The 22,889-nt window shown below is 44.1% G+C and overlaps 1 protein-coding gene across 3 annotated transcripts in view; it reads right to left on the reverse strand.

The window, feature by feature from the left end:
* Positions 1-22,889, reverse strand: part of mtor (mechanistic target of rapamycin kinase) — a 97,950-nt gene that overhangs the window by 24,695 nt on the left and 50,366 nt on the right. For all 3 annotated transcript variants that reach the window (XM_015337039.2, XM_069183917.1, XM_006642082.3), the window contains 2 exons: positions 6,881-6,956; positions 2,350-2,489 (listed from right to left, as the gene is read on the reverse strand). In XM_015337039.2, the coding sequence (XP_015192525.2) occupies positions 2,350-2,489; positions 6,881-6,956 (216 nt within the window). The remainder of the gene's footprint in view (positions 1-2,349; positions 2,490-6,880; positions 6,957-22,889) is intronic.

The raw sequence follows: 22,889 nt of genomic DNA on the forward strand, positions 1-22,889 counted from the left end.
TGATTTCCCAGCTGGTGAGCTCGTATAAAAGACTGTAATAACGAGAGGCTACTGCCGAGCACAATGGACACACAGTTCACTGCCAGTGGAACAAGAACAGAAAAGGCCAGGCTAACGCAACAGATTAGTGCCATCTGTCAGTGAAAGAGATTAACGCTCGATTTTCAGAAAGTTGCAGTGTGGAGATCACCTGAGAACGGAGCACTCTGGACAGGACTACAATCCATCACAGGAGACAAGACAGGCACACACCCTGGACAGGACAGCAGTCCATCACAGGACACAAGATAGGCACACACTCTGGACAGGACTCCAATCCATCACAGGAGACAAGACAGGCACACACCCTGGACAGGACAGCAGTCCATCACAGGACACAAGATAGGCACACACTCTGGACAGGACTCCAATCCATCACAGGACACAAGACAGGCACACACCCTGGAGAGGACAGCAGTCCATCACAGGACACAAGATCGGCACACACTCTGGACAAAACTCCAATCCATCACAGGACACAAGACAGGCACACACAAGCCAGGGAGCAAGACCTGTGGGGCAGCAGTGTTGCCCACCATGCCACAGTGCTGGCTGTGTTTTTGTCAGTCGGGGGCGAATACAAAGCTCATTCAACACATGGCATGAGTGTGACATCCCTTGAGAGGTAAGAGAAACATCTAAAAGTGCCCTAGAGAACACAGGAATTGTGACAGCTGTGTAACAAAATAAAGCAAGAGGTCAGACTGTCAGATTTCAACCTTATAAAGCTCTTAAAAATCCACTCAGCATTACGTGAGCCAAAATAAAAAGGACTGTGCAGCCAAGTCTATAAGCACTGTAAAGCTATAAAAAACGCATGGTTACGTATTGCAGCACAACGATCACTTCCCAAACAGTTCTTGCAGGACAATGTTCCCCAGCTCCCAGGACCGCAAAGCCATCCGAAGCCCTGCGCTGCTCAGAGCAGAACAGCAGCTGTAAAGTCTCAGGGGTGCCTTTGGGGTTTACGGGCCAGACCTACAGTAATTCAAAAACCCCTCACGCATGGCATCACTGTACATGCTGTCCCTGTCCTGTCCCTGCTCCGCAGGCATGGCAACCACTTCTGTTTACAGGGCTTTGTTTTTTTCACTGAGCCTTTAAAAGACCGTAATGTCAGATTCCATCTGTGCAGGGCACCAATAAAGTATGAGGAACTACAAAGCAGAAAGTCTTCTGGAGAAATCCGCTCGTGGCCAGACACTACTTACACGTGCTCTGTCTATCTCCATTAGACTCCTACAAAAACATTTTTTTTTATTTACACTCACAAAAGACCAGCTGCTCTACGTATCCCTGTCTAATTTACTTTAACTAAAGATAAATAATGATTCTAATTAATGACAGTGGATATTAGGACATATTTATGAGCTGGTTATATAATTGCTTGGAAAGGTGCTATTAAATAAGAAGAAACACCCCAACAATGTCAAAGGCTGACATTTCACAGAGAGCACTGTTGTGATCAGTAACGGTTACTGTTTTGCACTTACTCTTTCCTGTAACAGGTCTTAAACACCTACAACGAAACCATCGTTTAAAGCAAAACAGAAAGCAATGTGTTTTCAATTAATGATTTTTATGGAATCGCCCTCACCAAATCTTATGTCATAACCTATCTGGGACAAGGAAGTCCGGAAAAGCTGTTCCTTTCTAAACAGGCAGTTGGAAAATAAAAACAAAGCCATTGCTTTTAGAGCATCAGGGAGGAGCTGCGCTTAAAAATACTGTAAAAAAAGCCGTCAACGTCTTGTATCACGTCAATGCCCTGATGAAACAGCCGACATGCCCAGTCCAACACCTGGCACTGGCAGGTGTCATTCACCACATGGCAACGACTAGGAACAATGTTAATGAGTGAGCTTTCAGGCAGGTGGAAACGAAGACAATTAAAAATGATTTGCAACAAAAATAAACCAAAACGCCCTTCCGCCCCCTCAAGGGTCAGATTTACTACAAAACAAAACATTTGCTTAAAGTGCTCCACATCCTCAGGACCAGGTGACTGGGGGAAAGTGGTCAGAGGACATGACGTGGGATTTCCCTGCTCTAGATTTACAGGTCTGGACCTGAACACCAGCCAGCCAATCACCTGAGAATTCCCCGGACACAGGGATACTGGAACAAGCGTTGGGAACGTTCCAATCGAGAAGCGGCAAGCCGCCCCCTCCAGCCTGTTTGGCGGTTACTGGATAACAGGATCCCAACCCGCTATGTCTTGAAAGAGCCCAGGGTAATGGCTTCAAGCTCATGGCTGGGCAGCGGCGTGCAGACTGCGCAGGCACGCGGGGCTGGCTGGGTGCTACTCACCACTCCCCCAGGGCCTCCAGGCAGCGCATCCGCCCCAGCATCAGCTCGGGGTCCTCCTTGTTCATGTCGATCTTCTTGTCGTAGGCCACCAGGGCGTCCTCCCACTCGTGCAGCTTTTCGTACCAGGTGGCCTGGATCTCCTGCAGGCGGAGACAAGGGGAGGAGTCAGCACCATGACCTCCCTCCTAAACCCGGGGTGTCAACACACGGATAACCTGAAGATTCCCCATTATGGAATTCCTGCTCTAATAACCACTGGCACAGTATGAGTTAACCGGGTATGGGGAAGGTGGAGTTGCATGGCGGTGCAGAGGTGAGTAGCATTGCTGCCTTGGGTTCAATTCTCGACCTGGAAGAACATGTAGCAACCCCTATACAGACAGTAAGAGCAGCCTGAGAAAGACAGGGACATTAAGTACAATCCTACCCCCTTCGGGCAGGTCGGCCTTCAGGTGAGTCTGAAGGTGTGAGGACTGTTGTGGCCAACAGAGGGCTCAGAAAGCCATCTCATGGATGTTAAGCCAGCCGTGCAATTCCCTTGGGATAGAGGGACTCCATATCTTTGACGGGGTCTTTCCAAGACGTTGGGTCAGTGTTCACATGTTAGATTTTCTGTTTACATTTCCATGTGGCGCCCAGGACAGTGGCCAGCACTGCTCCTAATGGAGTGCAGCAGGCAACGGTCACGTGCCCACTGGAGACGAGATTTTTAAGAGCCATGTTTTACATCACACGGAGAGATTCCACAGGCTGACATTTAGGAGGCTGTTAAACTGTGAAGCGAAGATTAAAGAAGGTTTCTACAGATTTATAGTCCTATTTCTAAAACAAGCCCCTGAAAGCAGGCCAATTAAGACCACTGAATGTCTTACAGATCCCGGCTTTCCAAAATAGTGTTACCACCCATGGACACATTAAAGGGAGGCTGCATTATGGCTTAAACAGGACCTTGATTGCTGATGGTAATACAGGACTCTAAATCCTAGCGGTGATGTAAGAGGACTTGAAAAGGCATGGGACACCCAATTATCCCTGCAGTAAACGTCCCTTTGAAGTTTACAAACATGGAAAACGATTATTTGTTAGTATATGATAAATACTGAAATAGAAAGTAGTGAGGTAAGATGAATATTGCTAAGCATAGAAAATCGCAGATGTTCAGTTTTCTACAATCTTCTCATCAGGTTGGGGCTATTTTTTATGGCCACTGAAAAAACATACAGAACGGGAGACGTACAGGGGAAACGGACTAGTTGCAGCAATAAAAATGGCTGGTTTTCTCATGGTGTATTACAAAATACCGATTACCTTCCTGCTCATGTTTTCCGTATGAGAATATATATTATTCTTTGAGGAAATATATTATTCTAATGCTGCGACTCCCTTTTACAAACGAGAACGGGGAAACTTGTGATTATTTGGATGACCTCTGGCTCTCCCTCAGGAAGCAGAAGAATAACAAAGAAATTAGCAGAGACACATTCAGACTGGGAGGTCCCAGGTCCCTTTGCACTTCATCTGGTCTTTAGTTTTAATAAATGAGCATCCAGGGGCTAATGAACAGTTTATGGACGCCCCACGTTGCCATGGAAACTAGCACCGGCCACAGGCTGTGTGGGAGAAGAGACAGGCAACGTCTCCATTCCTATCCTCAATGTGATCTGTAGAGGGAGAAAGTCTTACTAACAAGCTGATTTTCAACTGCAGGAAGTCAACAGAGCCTGCGTTTGAAACCCCGACTTATCCCAGAAACCCTTTCTCACACAGTTCCAAGGACTGGTTACATCTCCCAAGGGGAAACTGTTAGTTCCAACACTTGGAGTGATGCAGTGCCCTGTCCGAAAAAAAAACAGGGAGAGGGACAGAACAACAAACTCTGAATCGCAAGGGGTTTTCTCTGCCCACGTATGTATCAAAGTTGACTGCAGGGTGACGTGACCTTGCCCCGTGACGACCTCACAGCTGCTGAATTCCTGGCCCGCCGGGGAATCCCCAGGAGCAGGAATTCAGCTTGACGTCTGACCCCTGCCGATAGGCCTATTCCGTCCTGCTCAGCGGCGCGGCAGCCTCACTGCTTCGGCGCGGTTCCTGAGACAGAAGCGGCGGCTCACACACCACGCTGCTCGTGAAGCAAGAGCCTTTCAACCGCTTTGGCAGGACCGGGAGAGCGCACGTCATTGGCTGATGATATCAAACAGGAACAAGAATATTTTGGGGATAAATGTAAGAAGCTCCAGGCAGACAATCCTGATGCAGAGAGCTGTGGAGCTCAAAAAAGCGGGCTCAAGTGATACTCAACGCTCACTCTCAATCCCCACAAAACTCTCTCAATTATTAAGAATTTCCTTCAGAAATAGCCAAGAGTGTAGCTAACTCGTTCACACAATCCCTGCACCATGCACGAAGCATGTGTTAAATCTTTTTTTTTCTTTCCTAGTTTCCTATTACTGGAAGAAAAAGAATTTGGATTGTTTGATTATGAACTCATCCCCTGAACACAAATACCTCCAAACAGGAAAAAAAAACACAAACCCAGAACAAAACAGGAAAAAAAAAGAATCAAATTAGAAATGTTTGCAAAATCACATCAGTCACATCTTGCACCGATTACACCCCAAACAAGAAGAAATCAGGTCTAATGAATAAGCCCTGTCAGAGCCTTATGTAACACATGTGTTCCGAATAATGTGTGTTGCCAAGACTTGCCTTCTGTTTGTAAATGTTATTTCAGACCTGGTCCGAGTTTCCTCTGAAAAAGCGTGAGCCAGCTATGGGAATTTACAGTAAGAGCAGGTGACACTACACAAAAATGCATTTATCTAAAAAAAACATGACTAGCCAACAGATTTGTATTTCAACATGAATGTGTTATATAACAGGTTGCGAAAAGCTCATGGCTTTCTGAAATAGCAGTACCATGAACACTTCACACCTATCGAATGACTCAAGCAATACTCATTTTATGGGAAGTCATTCATCACTACAGAGAAGGCTTTCCCACCACAAGAAAAACTTCTTATTACCTTGCAAATGATTCTGTTTTTTTAAACTGAGGCCAACAATTCAAAACAGCCTTGTGGTTCAGGACAGCACAAACCTTCCACATGTTTTATTACCAAATATTGTAATAACAAGTAGTCCCTAGACTTCACAATTCTTATAGGAATTACAGGGAAAAACACTTAAGAACAAAAAAGGAACCAGAATCTTTCTTCCAACTTTCAGTTGGCCAATGAAACAGAACGTGTCTCATGTCTGTGCCAAAGAAGAGTTCCCGATGAAGAGGACAAAAACTGATAGGTTTCTGAAGTCAAGACAACTGCTTCTTACTTAGAAACATATTTTAAGATGCTGTCTTATTGAATCATGTGCCCCCCGTACCCTAAAACTGACAAATTGTCACCAGTTATGCTGCTATTAATTCTAGAATTTCAGAGATGTAACTGTAACCTCCAAAGCCATTGTTATAACTGCGTTTTCTTATTGTTTACTTGTCTTATATACCTTAATTTTGGTACGTCACATTATAACACTTACTTCATTAGAACACTAATTGCGCAGTATATAACAGAGTTATCTATTGTACTGTGATGCTGCATTGTTCCACTAGAGATTAATAATCTCTAGTAGGTAATGTCACCTCTATGTCACCTTAGATAAAAGAAATATCGTATCCCACTAATGACCTGCCTTTCCAAAATTGTTTAAGTCTTTGCTAATGAGCATGGAAAACATGTTAAAAAGGTAAAGAGTTAAATACAGAGTCAGAAGAGGCTTAAACAGAAAAGGCCTACACAAATGTGGCTTATCCTAAAGGAAAGATATCCATCCATCTGTTTTCTAACCACTTTATCCCACACAGGAATAACTACACTAACTTTTACCAGCTTTTGAAAATGAGGGCACACGTGATCTCGGTGAGAAATATTGCTCTCTTGCTATACATCTGTTGAAATAATTTAGATACTTTTTAAGTAACGACCACAAAGTTCATCAGACAAAGTAAGTAAGATAATTTCTCCAAGTTGGAAAGAGGCTCCAACTAAAAAGGTGCTTAATATTAAGGCTCCTCGCTGCTATGCTTTGATCACAAATAGGATTTTCCAATGAGAAAGGTACAGGATTTCATTCAGTGTCCCCTGTCTTTACGGTGTCGATGGAGAAAGCTTGCACACACAGTAATCACACAGGACAGCCATTCGGGTTTTACAGAGGGTGTTGAAGAGTGAGCACAAATTAAATCACACCTGCATACTACCTGCCAAACAGAAACCGGCTGCTCAACAGATTTTCCCTTAGGCAGACACGGGAAAAGAGAGCATCAGGCCTGTTTGGCCTGCAGATGGATGTTACCTTTGATCTGATCTGGGCCTTATTCATCAATTTTAATTTAATCAGTAAATTACTGCTTATTATAGGCATTTGCAAATTCACCTCAGCAAAAAAAAAAATCATACAGGTGGTCTTGTATGCAAAGGAAAGGTGAAAATTGATGAAAAACAAATGGAAAAAGTTCACCGTCGGCTCTTACCAGCTCTCCAAAATGCTTCATGGCATACTCCAGCACCCCGGCCGCTGCCTCTGGCTGCTGCAGTTTGTTATTGATGCTGCAAAGACACAGAGATCACCACGGTGGGTGTCAGACACAGCACAGCACCGCTGCACACACACATGAACATGAGCACCCCCCCCCCCCAAACAAGAGGAGGCTGTTGTCTGGTCCCATCTAAACCATTCGGTAATCAGCACTCAGTTGATCCCAGGATCCTCATCCTGCTGTTTGTTCGGGTATTGGCTTCAACAATACAGCTGGTTCGCTGATTTCAACTCCCGCCACTCTTTTTGTAGAGAAATGCCTCCCGTTCTCAATTTTATATGCACTTTCACGTAACAAAAACAACCAGAATTGAAATACAAAGGTACTGTCTGGAACAATCAAGACCGAGGAGTGTAAAACCAAAGAGCTCTTCAGATGGAAAGACTGCCTCAGAGGACAGAGAGAAGGCCCTAAATATGAAAATCTACCAGTTTTCTTGCGACTAAAATCTGGTCTAAACCAACTGGTCAACTCAACTCGTCAGCCAAACACAAATTCCAAAGTTGTTCGCTGATGGTGTCTAGCAAACAGAAACCCACCACCAAGTCATTAAGGGTGAAGAATTTGCAACTGGCAATTCATATATACCTGGTTAAAATGTCCTAGCACCCACAAACCTTCATGTTTTCAGGACGTTATGTTTTGTAGTGAATAGCAGACACTTCACAGAAGGGCTCATCGTTCAGTGAATGAAGTTTTTTGGCTGTGGACAATGTAGACCTCAAGCTAACGATCTCTGGGCATTTTAACAGCGCAGGTCATAGACAGTCCATTGAGCCCCAGCTAATCTGAGAGGCAGATTGTCGCCTCAAATCCAACTTCACAAAGTGAGGTCCAGCTTCAACGGGGTTTGATGTGGGATTTTACTGCTTTCAAAGTTCTCGACTCAGGTGCTGGCAGCCTCACTGCAACGTCAATGACCACGTTTCCCACGATAATGATCTGTACAATTCTGTCTGTGCCCCGTAAATGAAAAACAATGATGATTCTGAGGACATAATATTACAACCACTACACATCTCTCAGCTTCTTTCTTTAGAAGAAAATCGCCAAATTTTATGATAGAACAAAACTGTCCAACAAAATCTGAAAGGATTTATGGATTCCAAAATTCAATTTAAAATAAAAGACTAAAACGCGTGCCTCGGAGCGGAAGCCATATCATCTTCTGCAAGACAAACCGTCCATCATCTGCTTCCCCGTCAAGGATCTATGTAAAACAGAGACAGAGACGAACATCTGGAAACGCTCTCCTTGGTTTTGCAGGAGGCCGAGGGGGTCCCATCGCCAAAGTGGAGCTCCACGAGGTCGCCTGACGGCACTTCCCAGAACGAGGCAGCGGCCGGGCCGCTCCTCCGCTCCCCGCTGGGCTTGATAAACGCCACCCCCTGCCGCGCGCGCAGTGAAATATCGCCACTCCGGCCCCCAGCGTGAGACAGCGATGTCCGCTGTCAAGCACCACACCCTCTTCCATCTGCTAGCGGGCAACACACACGCGCGCACTCTCCTGGCAGGACTTAAGAAGAGAGATTCGAAGCACCGCTGCGATTTATGGGCCTTCCCGCGCTCAAGATGGATCGCTGAGGTGGGCCTTGCTTCTCGCCATTAAAGGGTTTTTTTTTCTCAAAGTTCTGGGTCACAGCCCAGCAAATCGCCTCAAACTAGGACACGTCTGGTCCTCTTGATGACTCTGACGAAATGCAGTTAATTCAGTCCAATTTCTGTCAGCCCCCACCTATCTGCCAAAGCTTTTCTCAGCAGATTTCATTCTAGACTGGATGTGTCCGTGCCCAAGAGGTGAGGATTCACTGTGGAATCACTGCAGTTTTTTACAAAAACCATAAAACTTTGGGTACATCAACCTGATTGCCATAAGCGGTACTTTCCTGCCAGGATGACTCATTTTTGCATAAGAAAACTAGATAATTCAGATGTGTTCATGCCCAAGCTCCTTTTCTTATTGTTCAAAAATCATTTTAAAAATGAAGCATCTTTATGACAACAAGCCTGGCTGTTTCAAGTCTTTAACACCACACATATGTAGTTTCATTTCCTATGCTCTTACAGAAAGCAGCTGTGACTGGAAACCAAAAACACGAAAGCTGCTGGTATAGACGACACCGGTCAATGCAATGTTACTTAAGCACCATCCGCCTCACTTGAAACAGCTCTGTTTTATTAATGCAGGTGGTAATGCTCGCATCTCTCAGATCCCAGCAGTTTCTAAACTACTCTAAAAGAAGATCATCCTACTCTACCACTGCTAAAGACAAATCCCCAACTTCAGCATTCCTCACCCTGTCTCAATGAATTACACAATAAAATCAATAAGAACTACTTATTTGCCCTTTTGTAATATTTACCGGAAAAGATGTGACTTCTGCTTGAACTATATTTGTCAAAGATCTGTCAAGGCTCTTTAGGGAAGCACTGGAAGGCAAAGAGGGAGCCCGGCTTCTAGGAATTGGTTTGGCAGCCTAGGCCAAAGTATACAGGCAAAATGCCTGTTGGAAAGATGCAGGTAAAAACAGAGTTCGCATCCTGTGACACATCCTCTTTCATCAAGCCATGATTGCATGATTGCACATCGCTCTGTTTTTTCTGGCCCATGAGCAGTTTTTAAAGTAAGCTTTAAACTTGGACTCAGGGCAGGTTCTCTGAAGGTCTGCTTGTTACTGTAGAAATAGTCACCATCACTGTGTCACCAGAACTGCAGGAAACAGTACAGATTAGCAGAGGTAAGTTGAGCTATACCATGAAGGATTGTCTTCAAACAGCTACTACATTGGTTGTACACAGAGGCCAAACTAAGGCTTTAGAGCATTAAAATATGTATTTCTATGACACTGAGAAGAGAATTTTCTAAGGGGAACCTAAAGCTGTATTAAGGCTATACAAATTAAACCAATGCAGGCAGCAGAGCTGTCTGTGACTAAGAATGTAAGAATATTTTTAATGTGGCCACCAGAAAATGTTAGGTGCCACATACTGTGCTCACCAGAGAAAATGTTGCAAGAACCACAGGTCCTGAACTAAACTTGTCCTCAACTGTCACTAACGGAGCAAAAACAGGCCCACAACTACTGAGAACGAGCTACGTAAAACCACATTCTGCTGCTGGCATTTGATGAACAGACTGAGGAATAAAACCAGAGGGGATTTTGGAAGAGGGCAATTTTCTCCTGTATGGCGCTATCGGATTATGAGTGATGGTAGTGTAATATGGGCGGAACGAAATGTGTGTATATGTATTGCCGTAGGACTACTGTTTGTTTTTATTGTGTATTTATGTTTATGATGAGTGTCGTTTTTTGTAGTTTTGTACGGTGATGACAAAGACTTTTGGTTGGACAATAAAAATATATCTTATACCTTCAACGTCAGAGTAGCTAAGCAAAGACCTGTAGAAATAGATTTCTGAAGGGCCTGGGCCTCAAGATAATTATTCCAACATCTAAACTGTCCTGGACAGGGTCATCAGCCTCAAGTCAGTACAAGAATGGCAACAAAACTCCATGCAGAAACGGGCCAAGCATCTGCTGATGGTATCACTTGGCTGAAAAGGCCCAGATGTTCATTATGAAGCTGACTTCTTCATGATAAGTGACATAATGAAGGCAAAGCAGACCTAGGGGGACCTTTCTGTCGCCTGCTCCTAACATCTGGATTCCAGCTCTCTTGTAAAACATCTCCAGATGACAGGAACCTACTGAATGTGCTGCTATACACCAACACTACAAAACCTCACTCAAAGCTGTTTCTCTGAGCCAATCATAAACGCATACCTTGCAAGGATTATCCAAATCTATTACATTAACCCTGTGTTTTTCTTGAGATTATTGTAACCATTACTTGGATTGATGGATAGATTACATGGGCACTGGTTGTGGGAATAAAGTTGGATCAAATACCCAAAAAAACTCTGTCCTTACTTTTGTTTCATTCAGATGCTTTTTAAATCACTGCACAGCAGCCTGAAACTGAAATGTTACCAGCACAACAGTGAATAACACTCTTTGGAGTTTTGATTTGATTGTGTGTATCACTTTTGTAACACCTAAGCGATTTAGCTTGTAATCTCTGGGCAATTTAAATGTGGTACAGTACTTATAAGTAACTCTGCAGTGATCTTAAATACCGTTCACTGTTTGGAACATCTGAACTGCAAGGGACAATGATTCTCTGAGATGGTACAAACCATCTGCTGGTTTCTGTGCTGAATTTCATGCTGCTGCCCTTGTGGAATCTCAGACTGGGGTGCAACATTTGAAAAAACACAAACCTTTTTAAAAAAAAGAGTTTCACTCAATATGTAGATATCACCAATTAGATATACTGGTGTTTTGAAAATATTAAACAACAAAAACAACTCTTTTCAAGGAAGTGTTTTTTATGCCAAATGAGGGTTCATGTGTAAGAGAGGACTCACTTCACCCACCCCTGAAATGCAGCCCTGACCTGTGTGACATGAGCCACGTGCCACAGTGTGCCAGTAGACTCACCGCACACATCAGCTGAAGGCCAAAACGTACAACTCCAGCATGGACTGCAGTGGAGGGGGGTTGCTTTTTTTCCCCAAAATGAAGCTCAAAACCGATCTTTGTTCTGTTCTGACTGGGCAGATAAGTGTAGAGGGGCTTTACAAGGGGCTTAATCACATTCCCCAATCCCAGAGGAGAAGATGGAATCAATGAAAAGAGGCTGTTGCACCGACTGAGACACAGCACAGGCTTGAAAAATGTCCTGAATCCAGTGGATTTATTATTCTTTTCCCCCCAGGGCTGTTCCAGTGGACCTGGCCTGTTTCTGGAGTCTCATACAAAGACAGGGAAGCAGGCCTCCACGCAGGTGCAGCGCCAGGGCCGGAGGTAACACGACCACAGAACAACCACACGCGGGACGCGGTTTCCGTCGCGCGCCGCGGAGAACTCCCCCCAGGTTTGACTAGTCAAAATCCACACGGGGAGCGCTCGCGTCCCCCATGGCCTGCCGCCGCGGAGTGACCGGGGAGGGGAGAGCGGGGGCCGTGTGCGATGGGGACGAGGGGGTGGGGGGGTGGGGGGGGTGCCTGGAGCCGAGACAGAACCGGATGTGCCGGCAGCCCTGGTGTAGGTGTGCCGTCGAAACTTCCCGATAATGACCCACCGCCACATTCCACCCCCAGCCACACCGCCGCTGTCTGGGCCGCCCAGGCCCACACCACCTGGAGGGGAACAGCTGAAGCAAAATAACAAGGTTCACCCGCAGAAGGGTGTCCTGAGGACGCAACACCTCCTATTTATGTCTAACGCTCGTCCCGCTAAATATTTCACATAACTTCAACTATCAATTTTGGACCTTTTTAATTGTTGGAGTTTTCTCAAATTGACTTTAATAACAAGCGCCGAGAGTGGTGATTTTGCTCGAGCGGGAGACTTTTAACTGCTGTTAACGACTGCCAACGTTTACACCAGGGCTGGGCCCAGACCTTCGAGGGTGTTGCGGCATTTTTAAGCTGTTTCAAGCTCACACGTGAAACACAGACTAAGAAACAGGGAACAGCGGTGGGGGAGAGAGTCGCAACAAATCATTAATACAAATGACAGGAAGGAATTTTTAACTGACAGGGGGAAAAACACAAGTTAATTTTTCCACACCCCGGGAGATCAAGGGATAGTTTATATTTTTTCATCCATTCACCGTTCAAATCATATCCATCTCTCATTTAATTAGTCTTTTACACAAGCTACAGTAGGTTCACTGTGAAACCCAAGCTGCCTTCCCCACACGGTTTCTGAGCAAAAGCAGTATTATTTTACAGCGTAAAAATGCACTTGTCCAGTTAATTGTTTCCATGAAGCAGCACTTCAGAATTATTTCTGAACCCACAGCCACCACCAGACGGGGGGAGTTAGATGTTTCATACTGAGTGGAAGACAGTGGGAGAATATCGAGTTGCATCTGAAAAGGATCGCAAGTTCCAGGCCTAGGGTAAGAGGCCACATTTAACTTGATGAAGGCCACTCATTCATGAGGCGTCTCATTTCTCTGAAGCCTGCATTCCAGAAATCAGACGACAGACACATCACTCTTCTGTTCCACGGCTTACCAAAACACAGAAGAAAATTAAAACTTACATCACAAAATTTTGTTTTATTTAATCATGACTCTGATTACGGTATTTTTCTTTCCTTCCCGAGACACCCACAGGCACAGTGAATGTAAAAATCCTGGAAAGATGAGAATAGTGCTGACTTTGTGTTCATGGTAACACATGCAATATCGAAACCAAAATACACGATAGAGAAATACAACCAAAGGAAAGGTGTTTCATTTACAGCAGACAAATGCAACCAGGACTGAAATGCCCATGGTCATTAAGTAGAAGCATGGATGAGTCTGGTCTTCAGTGAAAAGTACAAGAAAACAATAATTTTAGTTTTAATTTAATTGAGACATTTTTCATAAAATTCTAGTAAAATCTTCAAGAGCATGGAACAAATGTGGAACAAGTTGCAGAAGGAATCTATGTTGGTTGATCTTAGGTGCTGTGTTTAAGCATCATGACAACAAGTGCTATTCGACTCAAGAGTTTTGGATACCTGACTCCTGGGGGCAAATAGTAAGTGTGTGATCTCCTTGTTCCTGTATGATCATTACACTGAGTTTAAATCCCTTCAACACACATCAAGGAAATTCTAGGGCTATGTGCATTTGGTCACATCTTGGCTGCAAACCTCCTCCTAAGGCACATGTTGGAGAGCCTGACTCGCCCAGCCTACTGTCCAGCACACGATGACTCCCCCCACTCCCCCCACCCCCCCTTAGAGAGCAGGGCGGGTGATGTCATCGAAACAGTGAAACGTGCACTGTGAGACAGCTTACATAGGCAGAGTGCAAAAAAACAAAACAAAAGAAAAAAAAGATGCTGATTAAAGCAACCCTTGAACTCTTCAGTTTCTAGACCCCACTGATTATGTGATTAACCTATCTGTGGAATTCCGACTTGTCAGGGTCACGGGAAAATGAGCCAGGCGGACAGGAAAACTGAAATCTTGTGTAACTCTGAAACAGCCGCCAGCTGACCTCTTGATGGATCAAGGGCATGAAGGAAAAGGCTGTTCTTCAGGTGGAAATGAACACCTACTGACTGACACCTACTGCACTTTAATTTACTCTACCAATCAAAAACATTCAAGAACTAAAGTACATGAGATGCAACCCACCCCTAAAACACTCCAATTAGCTGTGGTTTTCTGAATCTCTAACACATGTTAAGGTGTCCAGGTATTATATGAAACAACAGCATTTTCAAACAGAGGTTCTATGATCATGAAAGTCTGTATCTGAGAACAGAGAAAAGACCAGTAATGTCCAATTCTAGGTCCTGCACAATGTCATTCCAGCTCAGCTCTTAAAGACCTAAAGCAGCTCATTGTTTGCTTAATTAAACAATTGGACCAACTGAACAGCTCCCAGCTCTTCAGGTGATGCTGCTTTAAGGAGACTTGAAGAAACAGCAGAAACACTGGCCCTTTAAACCTTAGTTAATACATAGTCAACCAAATACCAAATATTTTATAGTTGTTACAAACTTTCTCTAAGGTAAAAATGATTTGGTCCTTTTCTAAACCAAGCTGAGAATCCTGGCACATCTGCTCTGTTTCTAGAGATATGGATTGATAAATTATCCCTCCAAATATTTTCCTCGCAGAAATTGTTTCCATGGAGAGAGGGCTCCACAATTAACTCGGATCAGTAACAGGCTGTCGAAGAGGACAAGCCTCTGTTCTCTGAGGTTTTCTGGCACAGAAATGTGGGCTTGTAAGGATCAGATACCACCAGCGCATTTGGAAGGAGTTACAACAACACCGGAGATGGAGGCTGAGAGACCAGGAGAGCCACACTGAGAGACGACACCAAGCCCATCTGGAGAGAGCTGAGGTTATCTCATCGAGTGGAACAAAGCCGTCCTGTTCACACGCAAAACATCCACAAAGTGCATGTAAGAATTTGCATGTAACATGCTTTCAAGAAATGCAGGGTATAAGTGTACATACTTATATCTTATCTGTCCAATGAAATTCCACTGAAAAATGCAAGGGCGATATTGCTGCCTCACAGCACTGAGGTCCTGGATTTAATTCCTGGGGTGCTACCTTTGTTGAGTTTGTATGCTCACCTAGGTTTCCTCTGGGTACCCCAATTTCTTCCCACAGTCTGAAGACATGCTGGTGGGCTAATTGGCTCTTGGAAAATTGGCCCTGGTGTGAGAATGAATGTGTCTGTGTGTCTGCCCTGTGATGGACTAGCGTCCTGTCCAGGGCGTATCCTGCCATGAGCCTGTTGCTTGCTGGGATAGGCTCCAGCTCCCCTGTGAATCTGCATCTGTAAAGCTATGAAGCTTTTAGAAAATGGATGGATGAAAAATGTAGATATTGGGAGAAGAAATATACATACCCTCACCTGTTGCCAAACAAACTCAGCAAACACCATCACAACATTATTTTCTAGATGAACCCTGCTCAACATTTTGTCTGGTGCTAATGTGCAAGGCTGTTACATACTGGGCGTCACGAGTGTGCCAATGCCTGAAGGAAACAATGGATGTTTTCCCTGTGTTGAGGGGATGCGGAATTTAACTTTCCTCTCCGTTTATGAGAGAGGTTTGTAAATAATGAAACCCTAAAGCCCTCACCATGTGTTCCCAGCTCCACTACATGAGGTGTGTAGAAACGCTGAATCTGAACTGAATCTGTTTTTCCACGTTCCCCTCCAGGTCTGGTGAATGACATGGTTGGGGAGAGCTGAACAGTACAACAGCTTCCCAAAAGAGCCTTGATGTATCTGCCAAGGGAACAGCACAACACGAGCACCTCTGAAACCCGGCCGCTGACAGCGCACAAGCCGAGCCAGAGGAAGATGGCTCTAAAGAAGATGTGTCCATGGCCGCCATCCAGCTCTTAGGGGCTCTGTATTCTTTCCAGTTGGACATCCTGTACAATACCTTCTGGGTGATTCCGAGAAAAAGCCTCTGGACATTCTCGCAAAGCAGGAAATTACTCACGACTTCTGCATCACTGCATTCAGCAGGCTACAACACTAGAGCAGACTGCGAAGCAAATCAGGAATGTCAAGTGAAGTAATTCCTTTGCAAAAAAACATATGCATTGCACTTCCCAATTCAAGTGGGCCCAGTAGATTTAACTACCTGACTGCTACCTCCACCCGCAGTCTGAAGTTATGAGGGCAGGGTAGCAGCACACTTAACTAATTATCTATACCAGTAAGCCAGCTGTTTTGGAGAACGTAAAGGTCCTCTGTTTCAAACTCCAACCTTTCAGACTAATGAGGGTCAATTACTTTATAACCAAAGGTGAGACTCTACTACAATATGAAGCACTTTCAGAGCATTGAGAAAACAGTGCAAGAAATCTACCTCTCTGACATAAATTTATTGCAAGAACGGTCCATTAACAAAAGACAAATGGGGTCAGGTGTAACTGGTTGAAAGCAAGGCTCCCTTAAAATAATAAGAGTGAGAGTTTGAGGAGGGAAGTCAATGTTATTTTAAAAGAAAATACTTCATTCTTTCTCGTCCGAATTCTATTTAAGATGACAGAGCCGGTTTAAACTCGCCTCATCATTCATTTCGAAAACCAGCAAGCAATCTTCAGTTCGTGTTTCTTACTTCAAAGATTTATTCTACAAACTATATTTAGTTAACTGAAACTGAAACGGGTAGATCTTTAATGAAGCCATGCTTCAGAATATTCCTGTGGCCGGCAGTACACGTAGACCCCCGCTTGAAAGACATCAGAAATCAACTCTGTTTTGTTTTTGTTTTTTCGACAATGGCCAGCCTTAGCAACCCCAAAGGAGAACTGGATTTTCACTCTGATAAAGATGTTGCATTCCCCCCCGCCCCCCACCAAGTTAATGCCTTCACCATCCTAAATGAGGCAAAAGAAGTGAAAAGCAATATAAGCTTGTCTACTCCTTGCTATTGTCAAAGTCTTTCTGATATACTCGTGGCTGAATGGAAAAGAGACAATTGTTTTTTTTAAGTGATTCGGGGTCCTTTGTAATGGCTGGCGTTTCTTCGGCCGTTCCCAGCAACGAAACAGTGTCGAGATGCAGCCTCTGACTCTCTGCATTGCTGAGAGGTAATTTCGCCTGTCAGGCGCTCTTGATTCAGGACTGCTGCACGGCCTGCCCCCCTGTCCTTGGTGTAGGCTACTTGACCTTCAGGTTACACCAATATTCCACACTTTTCTGAACGCCGCTTGCTCAACAGGCCTCCTCTTGTGAGTCTATCGCACTGAAAGGGGTTCAGTTTTAAAGTTCTTTACAACAGATGGCGTGGGGGACAAAATGAACTTGGTGGTTTTAAACCTGGGTATATTAATTCAGCCTTCTCAGCTCTAAAAGACATCTCACAAGCAGCTAGGCAAGGGAAAGCTTTGTTTTAAAACCAGACGAAAACCCAATAGATTCAGTTTAGAACTTTGCTAAGTAGTTCAACAAACCGAATTCCAGATATATAGTCAGAGTGACACATACACATAAAAAAGCATCTCCACTGTGCCCAAACGAAGAGCCGAAGGGTTTCAAGGTGTCAAAGAATCCTCCCAGAATCTGTATTTAGTTCTCGACTCAAATCTCTTAACCTCAAGTAAAGAATGTGCCCCCCCAAGCAACAGTAGTGGAAGGAGTGTCTTCTGAGGCTTTCAAAGCTACTCCTGCAATCATTCAAGGAATGCAAAGTCTCCATCTGAGGGAAACCATCCCGTAATGTGATCAGCACCACTGCAGACGGAGGTAGGCTCTCTTTCTTCCAGCAGTGGCAGACTGTTACTCAAACCACTCTGTATTGCAAATGTTACACTCCAAAGGTCAGAACTCCAACACTCACCGAGCTGGTTGTGGCCAAAGCCAACAGCTGGGAGTGAAAGGGGTGGACATACTGTACACAAAGAAGCTGTAACTCTAATTAGACAAGCACGCCTGGGAGAAACACAGAGACTAGTTTCAATTTTGACCTAAAGAAACCATGTGTGCCACACTGCACAAAATACAACACTACGCCATCAGGATTTCTATTTTGTATACATTCCTACTGTATGTATACATGTACAGCACAGATTTGCTGGATTAAATAAATGTTTTCTGGAATTTATTCCCTTATGGATGAAAACATGACAAAAAAAACTAAAGGATATCTTGCTGTATTTGCAAAAATAGAATCTTTCTTTGTTGAGTCATTTGGGAAAAGAGGGTGGACGAGCCCTTGTTAGAAGGATGATTGTATTCTCTCTCGACCACAAACAATAAACCGCATGCCTCACTGTTAAAACTACGGCAATGCGGCCACTGTTGTTTTCTCGGCAAGCAGGAGGTGAAGAACTCATTCCTTTTATGTTTGCAAACATCTCTTTACGTCACAGAAGCCCTGTGTGTCCTGCCAACACACTGGCGACCTTGTCACCTCAGGAGGTCAGAAGGTCAAAGGTTCTGACCCTGAATGGATGAAGTCCACCAGCACAGCTGCTGAAATCGGGGACTGGTACATCACAGAAATGATCACATCACCCCACGGGAGCTCATTTGGGGCCATAAGCCTTGGCTCATGCACTGAAACCATAAATGCTCCATGTAAAATCTTGATTTCCAAACGTATGGCTTGCATTTACATTACAAACAGCCACAAGACATCCTACATTGGGGAACAGGGACCTGAGCTGCATATACTGTATTGTACTTCAAAGTCGATTTCTTTATAGATTCTTTCTGGCTTGGAATATAATAAAAAAGATTATATGATTTATGAGAGGGGCTAGCCCTCCTTTACTACAGATAGCTATTCTCCTCAGTCACATGGAGATCCCAGCCTCTCCTTCCTTAACCACAAACCACAGAAGGATCGGTTTGCTTTGTCTCCGTCTCTGCACATCAGCCGTCTAAACTTTTGGTGGAAGCTTGATGCAAAAGCAACATCCAAAGGTTCCTTCCTTACACTAACCATATCGCCACCGAAATTCCAGACCGGTTCTCCAAACAAAATGAAAAGAATTTTAACAATCGCCAAAAAATGCACAAAAGAACAAAATACTAAAGCAGAGTAAAAAGCATGGATCAGTTCTGGATCCGTGTGCATTTCCTCTGTATCCTCATCGTTATATAAGTATGGACTTTTTGTCCAGACCAGAGAGTTGACTGGCGTTTCTTTTATTGCTTTTGATCCCTTGGCTGGAGAATAAAAGACAAGAGAAACGCCTTGGGATTCATTCACGATAATATGCCTAGGGTCTGAAAGTTTTTGCATTGTGGTCTGTCCTGAAAAGCACTTCTCTGTTCTCCACAGGAAATTCAGAAAAGTGAGAGCACATCTGTTGGGCACATCTCCTCTCCGCACAGACCAAAGATGACTGTAACTAGCAGATTCCACGGAAAAAAACAAAATGGCTGGAACCGGATACACAGGGTACACCCCTTTCCGGCTGCTGTTTCTGGGATTGTCCACAGCCTGGGCCTGGCCTGCCTCCACTGCGGTGTAATTGACAACACCTGTATGTCAGGACTTGGCGGTTGTGACCCCCTGTCATTCTTTGGCGCACAAGAAACAAGGTCTTCTATTTAAACTTTTTAAGTCTCTATGGATGTTCGAGTGCTCAGTCCTGATCATTTAATTCAGTCTACCTGTCAGAAGCCTTTCAGCCTGTCTGTGATGATGAGGAGAAGACAGCTTTCTTTTCATACCCCCAAAAACAATCGAATACAGACAATACTTAGGCTTTGCTCTGAAGCCTTACAAGATATAGGCCTGGATTAAAAAAATTGTGTTGGCTTGCCTGCAAACCAAAAATGACAAACATGGGGCCTAGTTGTGTTTTTTTGTTTAACTGAGCCTGGGATAGACAAGCTGTGCTCATACAAGGGTTTTCAGTGTTACAGCCAATTCGGTCACCGTGGGCTCGTTTTCCAGAGCTTCTAAAACACATCCTTATGATCTTAAATTAAAATTCACGTTTACGTTGAACAATGCTTACATGACAGAAGGTTCCTCCTGCCTGCCAGGAAAAGTCAAGTTCAGACTCACATCTCGCCCCTTCACACAAATGGGATGAGTTAAAGAGTCATTAAAAACCAATTCACAAAAGTATTCACAATACCTGGTCATTTCCTCCTGGCAAATATACTCAAACAGCCTGGTTATTTTTTGCACTGCAGTAAACTCTCCCCAATTGCTGGATCTGGAACACAATTAGGTTGCTGGATCTTGCCAGCTTTTCTGCATACTTTTGCATCCTGTTTGTAAAGTGAACAGAAAGACAGACAGACTGCATCTTCTCCCTGTCCGCTGCTGGATCGCTTGTCTTTCATCAGGCCAAGAGACCACACACTGCAGGTTCCAGGTTTCAGGAGGGACTGAAAGTCTAGATGCTCCCCAGAGCCTGCCTGACATGTGGTCAGAATCTGACCAGCCCAAACAAGCTGCGCTTGCTCCAAAACAAAAGCACAAACTAGCCCACAGCAGATTCGAAGTACTGTTTCTGTGAGTTACAATATGAGCACCTTCATCAATTCGATATTGAAACGATAAACCAGAATATAAAACTGGAATGAGTGACTTGGGTCAGTTACTCAGTGCCCAGTTTTAGATGACCATTCTGTTACCCACAGCCACAGTGAAGGAATCCAAACATCTTGATTGCAATGTTTTGCCTTGTTTTGTTGTTTAAAGTTAACTTAAAGTATGCTTGTATAAAACTTAAATATTGTGATTAACGTTAAATAGTTTAACCTCCAATAAGAAAAACACTTTTTTAAGCTGAAGGCAAAAGGCTTTTCAACAACGGTGTGAAACACTGCAGGGTTTTCTACCTAAACAAGGAACAAAGACAGCAGTGCTAGGGTAAACAGCACGCCTGCCAGGTAAAACTAACACAAAAAGTCATTTTTCCTGTGCTTTTCAAGAGACTATCTACGTCAATGTACATTTTGACGCCCACAAGTCATTCATACATTTTTCAAGTAGAATTGCAATGTTAATAAAGATTACATAATCACAACCTTTCGTTAAAATCTTGGAATTCTTGGCTCTTTGTTTTTTTTTCCTAATCGAAGCCATGAGCATTTTGACTAAGGATGACAGCTTGGCTCCCCCACTGCTGAACATTCGGATTTCAAACGGCTGACCGAAGGTTTACAGAAGACATCTGGGGCGTTCACTCCACCCAGGGTTGTGTCTCAGGAGGCTGAGGGATTTGAGGCCACACAGAGCTCCAAAACAAACAGCGTCCTCTTGTTGCTCTATCCCTCGCAACAGCCTTTTGATCTTTTTCCTCACCTTGGTCCTTGCTTGGGATCAGATCAGACGCAAAAAAGATCAAGTGCCAATTTCATGGTCCTTGCACGTGGATAAAAAAACTACACGCTGCAGCTGAACTGCAGAACTGCTTTGCACACTCGATTCGAAGCTTTTCCTGTTTTACTTCCCATTAGCGTGAATCAGCTCTCAGTGCTCAGCAGGACTACAGTTATCATTCTAAAACTCAGCAGAAGGAGATAATTACAATATAAAATATAAAATCCAAATAATTTAATTATCTTCTCTTCATCAACATGCAGAACAGCTGATTGTGTCACTCTTTATTTTTCTCTTTCTAGTTATTGACAAAGAATTCAAAACATATATTAAACGCAAAAATGCCACGACTCCTTAAGGTCAAATTCCAGTGTCATTCACTTCAGTCCTGACAGGAGTGATGGCTCCACTTCATCTTCAGTGATTATGATACTACAGCAGCTCTTGATTGTTTCTGGAAAACCACCCAAGGAAGAATCCTGTCTCCATGACTGATGATGCAGCAGTACTGCTATTTGGTTACAGACACCTCCCAACTCACGTGTCTCCCTGAGGTCTAACACCTCAAACCCATGCAAGAACAAAAGTCCTTTACAGAAAGAAAGGGTTACTTGGAAGTCACTATGGTGCATCTGCTTTTTTCCCCACAAACACAACCACTAGAAACAAGTCATCAAGCTGACGGCCATCAAGAAACAGGGCTTTTCTATCAACTATTGCAATTCAATTGCCCCCCATCATTATGAGAGATTATGACTTTATTGGCCATATTTCTTGTATTAGGAATTTGTCTTTTCGCATACCCCAACTTGCTTTCCATGAGACACACAGACAGGGAGAGAAGCTTGGGGTCAGAGCGCAGGGTCAGCCAGTTATTCGGCACCCCTGGAGAAGTTGGGGTTAAGGGCCTTGCTCAGGGGCCAACTGGAGTAGGATTCCATAGCCAGCCGCGGGATACGAACCGGAAACCTTCCAGCCACAGAGCCACTGCACCGCGGTGCACATCATCTGACGATGATGAAGCTCAAAATCAAAAGAAAGGCCATTTACCCCACTTAAGGATCACAGGGCATCAGTTTCCACAATGTGGTTGGACAACATGTTCCAGGCTCCCACAATATTTGTCTAAAGAAGTGCGTTCTGCTTCAGCCTTTAATGCATGCCCTCTCAATTTCCATCCGCATCCTTCCCTGAGCTCTACTTTGATCCTCAGTTCCATTCATGAATAAGACTTCTGAAATGACTGTCAACATCTGTTATGATTTGAGAGTAGTCATAAGTCCTCTTGTTTACTTCTAGGACTGAGACTAAAGAGATTTGGCTCCTTCAGCCTGTCTGCGTAAGACATTCCTTTAAGCCCACCATTGAGACTGTATGGCAGGGAACAGCTAAACTCCAGACATAGCTCCCTTTATGGTGTAAGATATGTTTGACAGTGTGCTGCTTTAGACAGAGGCACCACTGGGAAACTACTTTAACAATGTTTTCTTACATGAGCTTGGGAGAGAGACTGACTCACACCAATGACTCAGAGGAGAAAGGATAAGATATTGCCCTCAGCTGTGTTAAGGTAGGGATCACTTTCTAAAACACAGG

Source organism: Lepisosteus oculatus, chromosome 25 (genome assembly GCF_040954835.1).
Source record: "Lepisosteus oculatus isolate fLepOcu1 chromosome 25, fLepOcu1.hap2, whole genome shotgun sequence".
Lineage (NCBI taxonomy): Eukaryota > Metazoa > Chordata > Actinopteri > Semionotiformes > Lepisosteidae > Lepisosteus > Lepisosteus oculatus.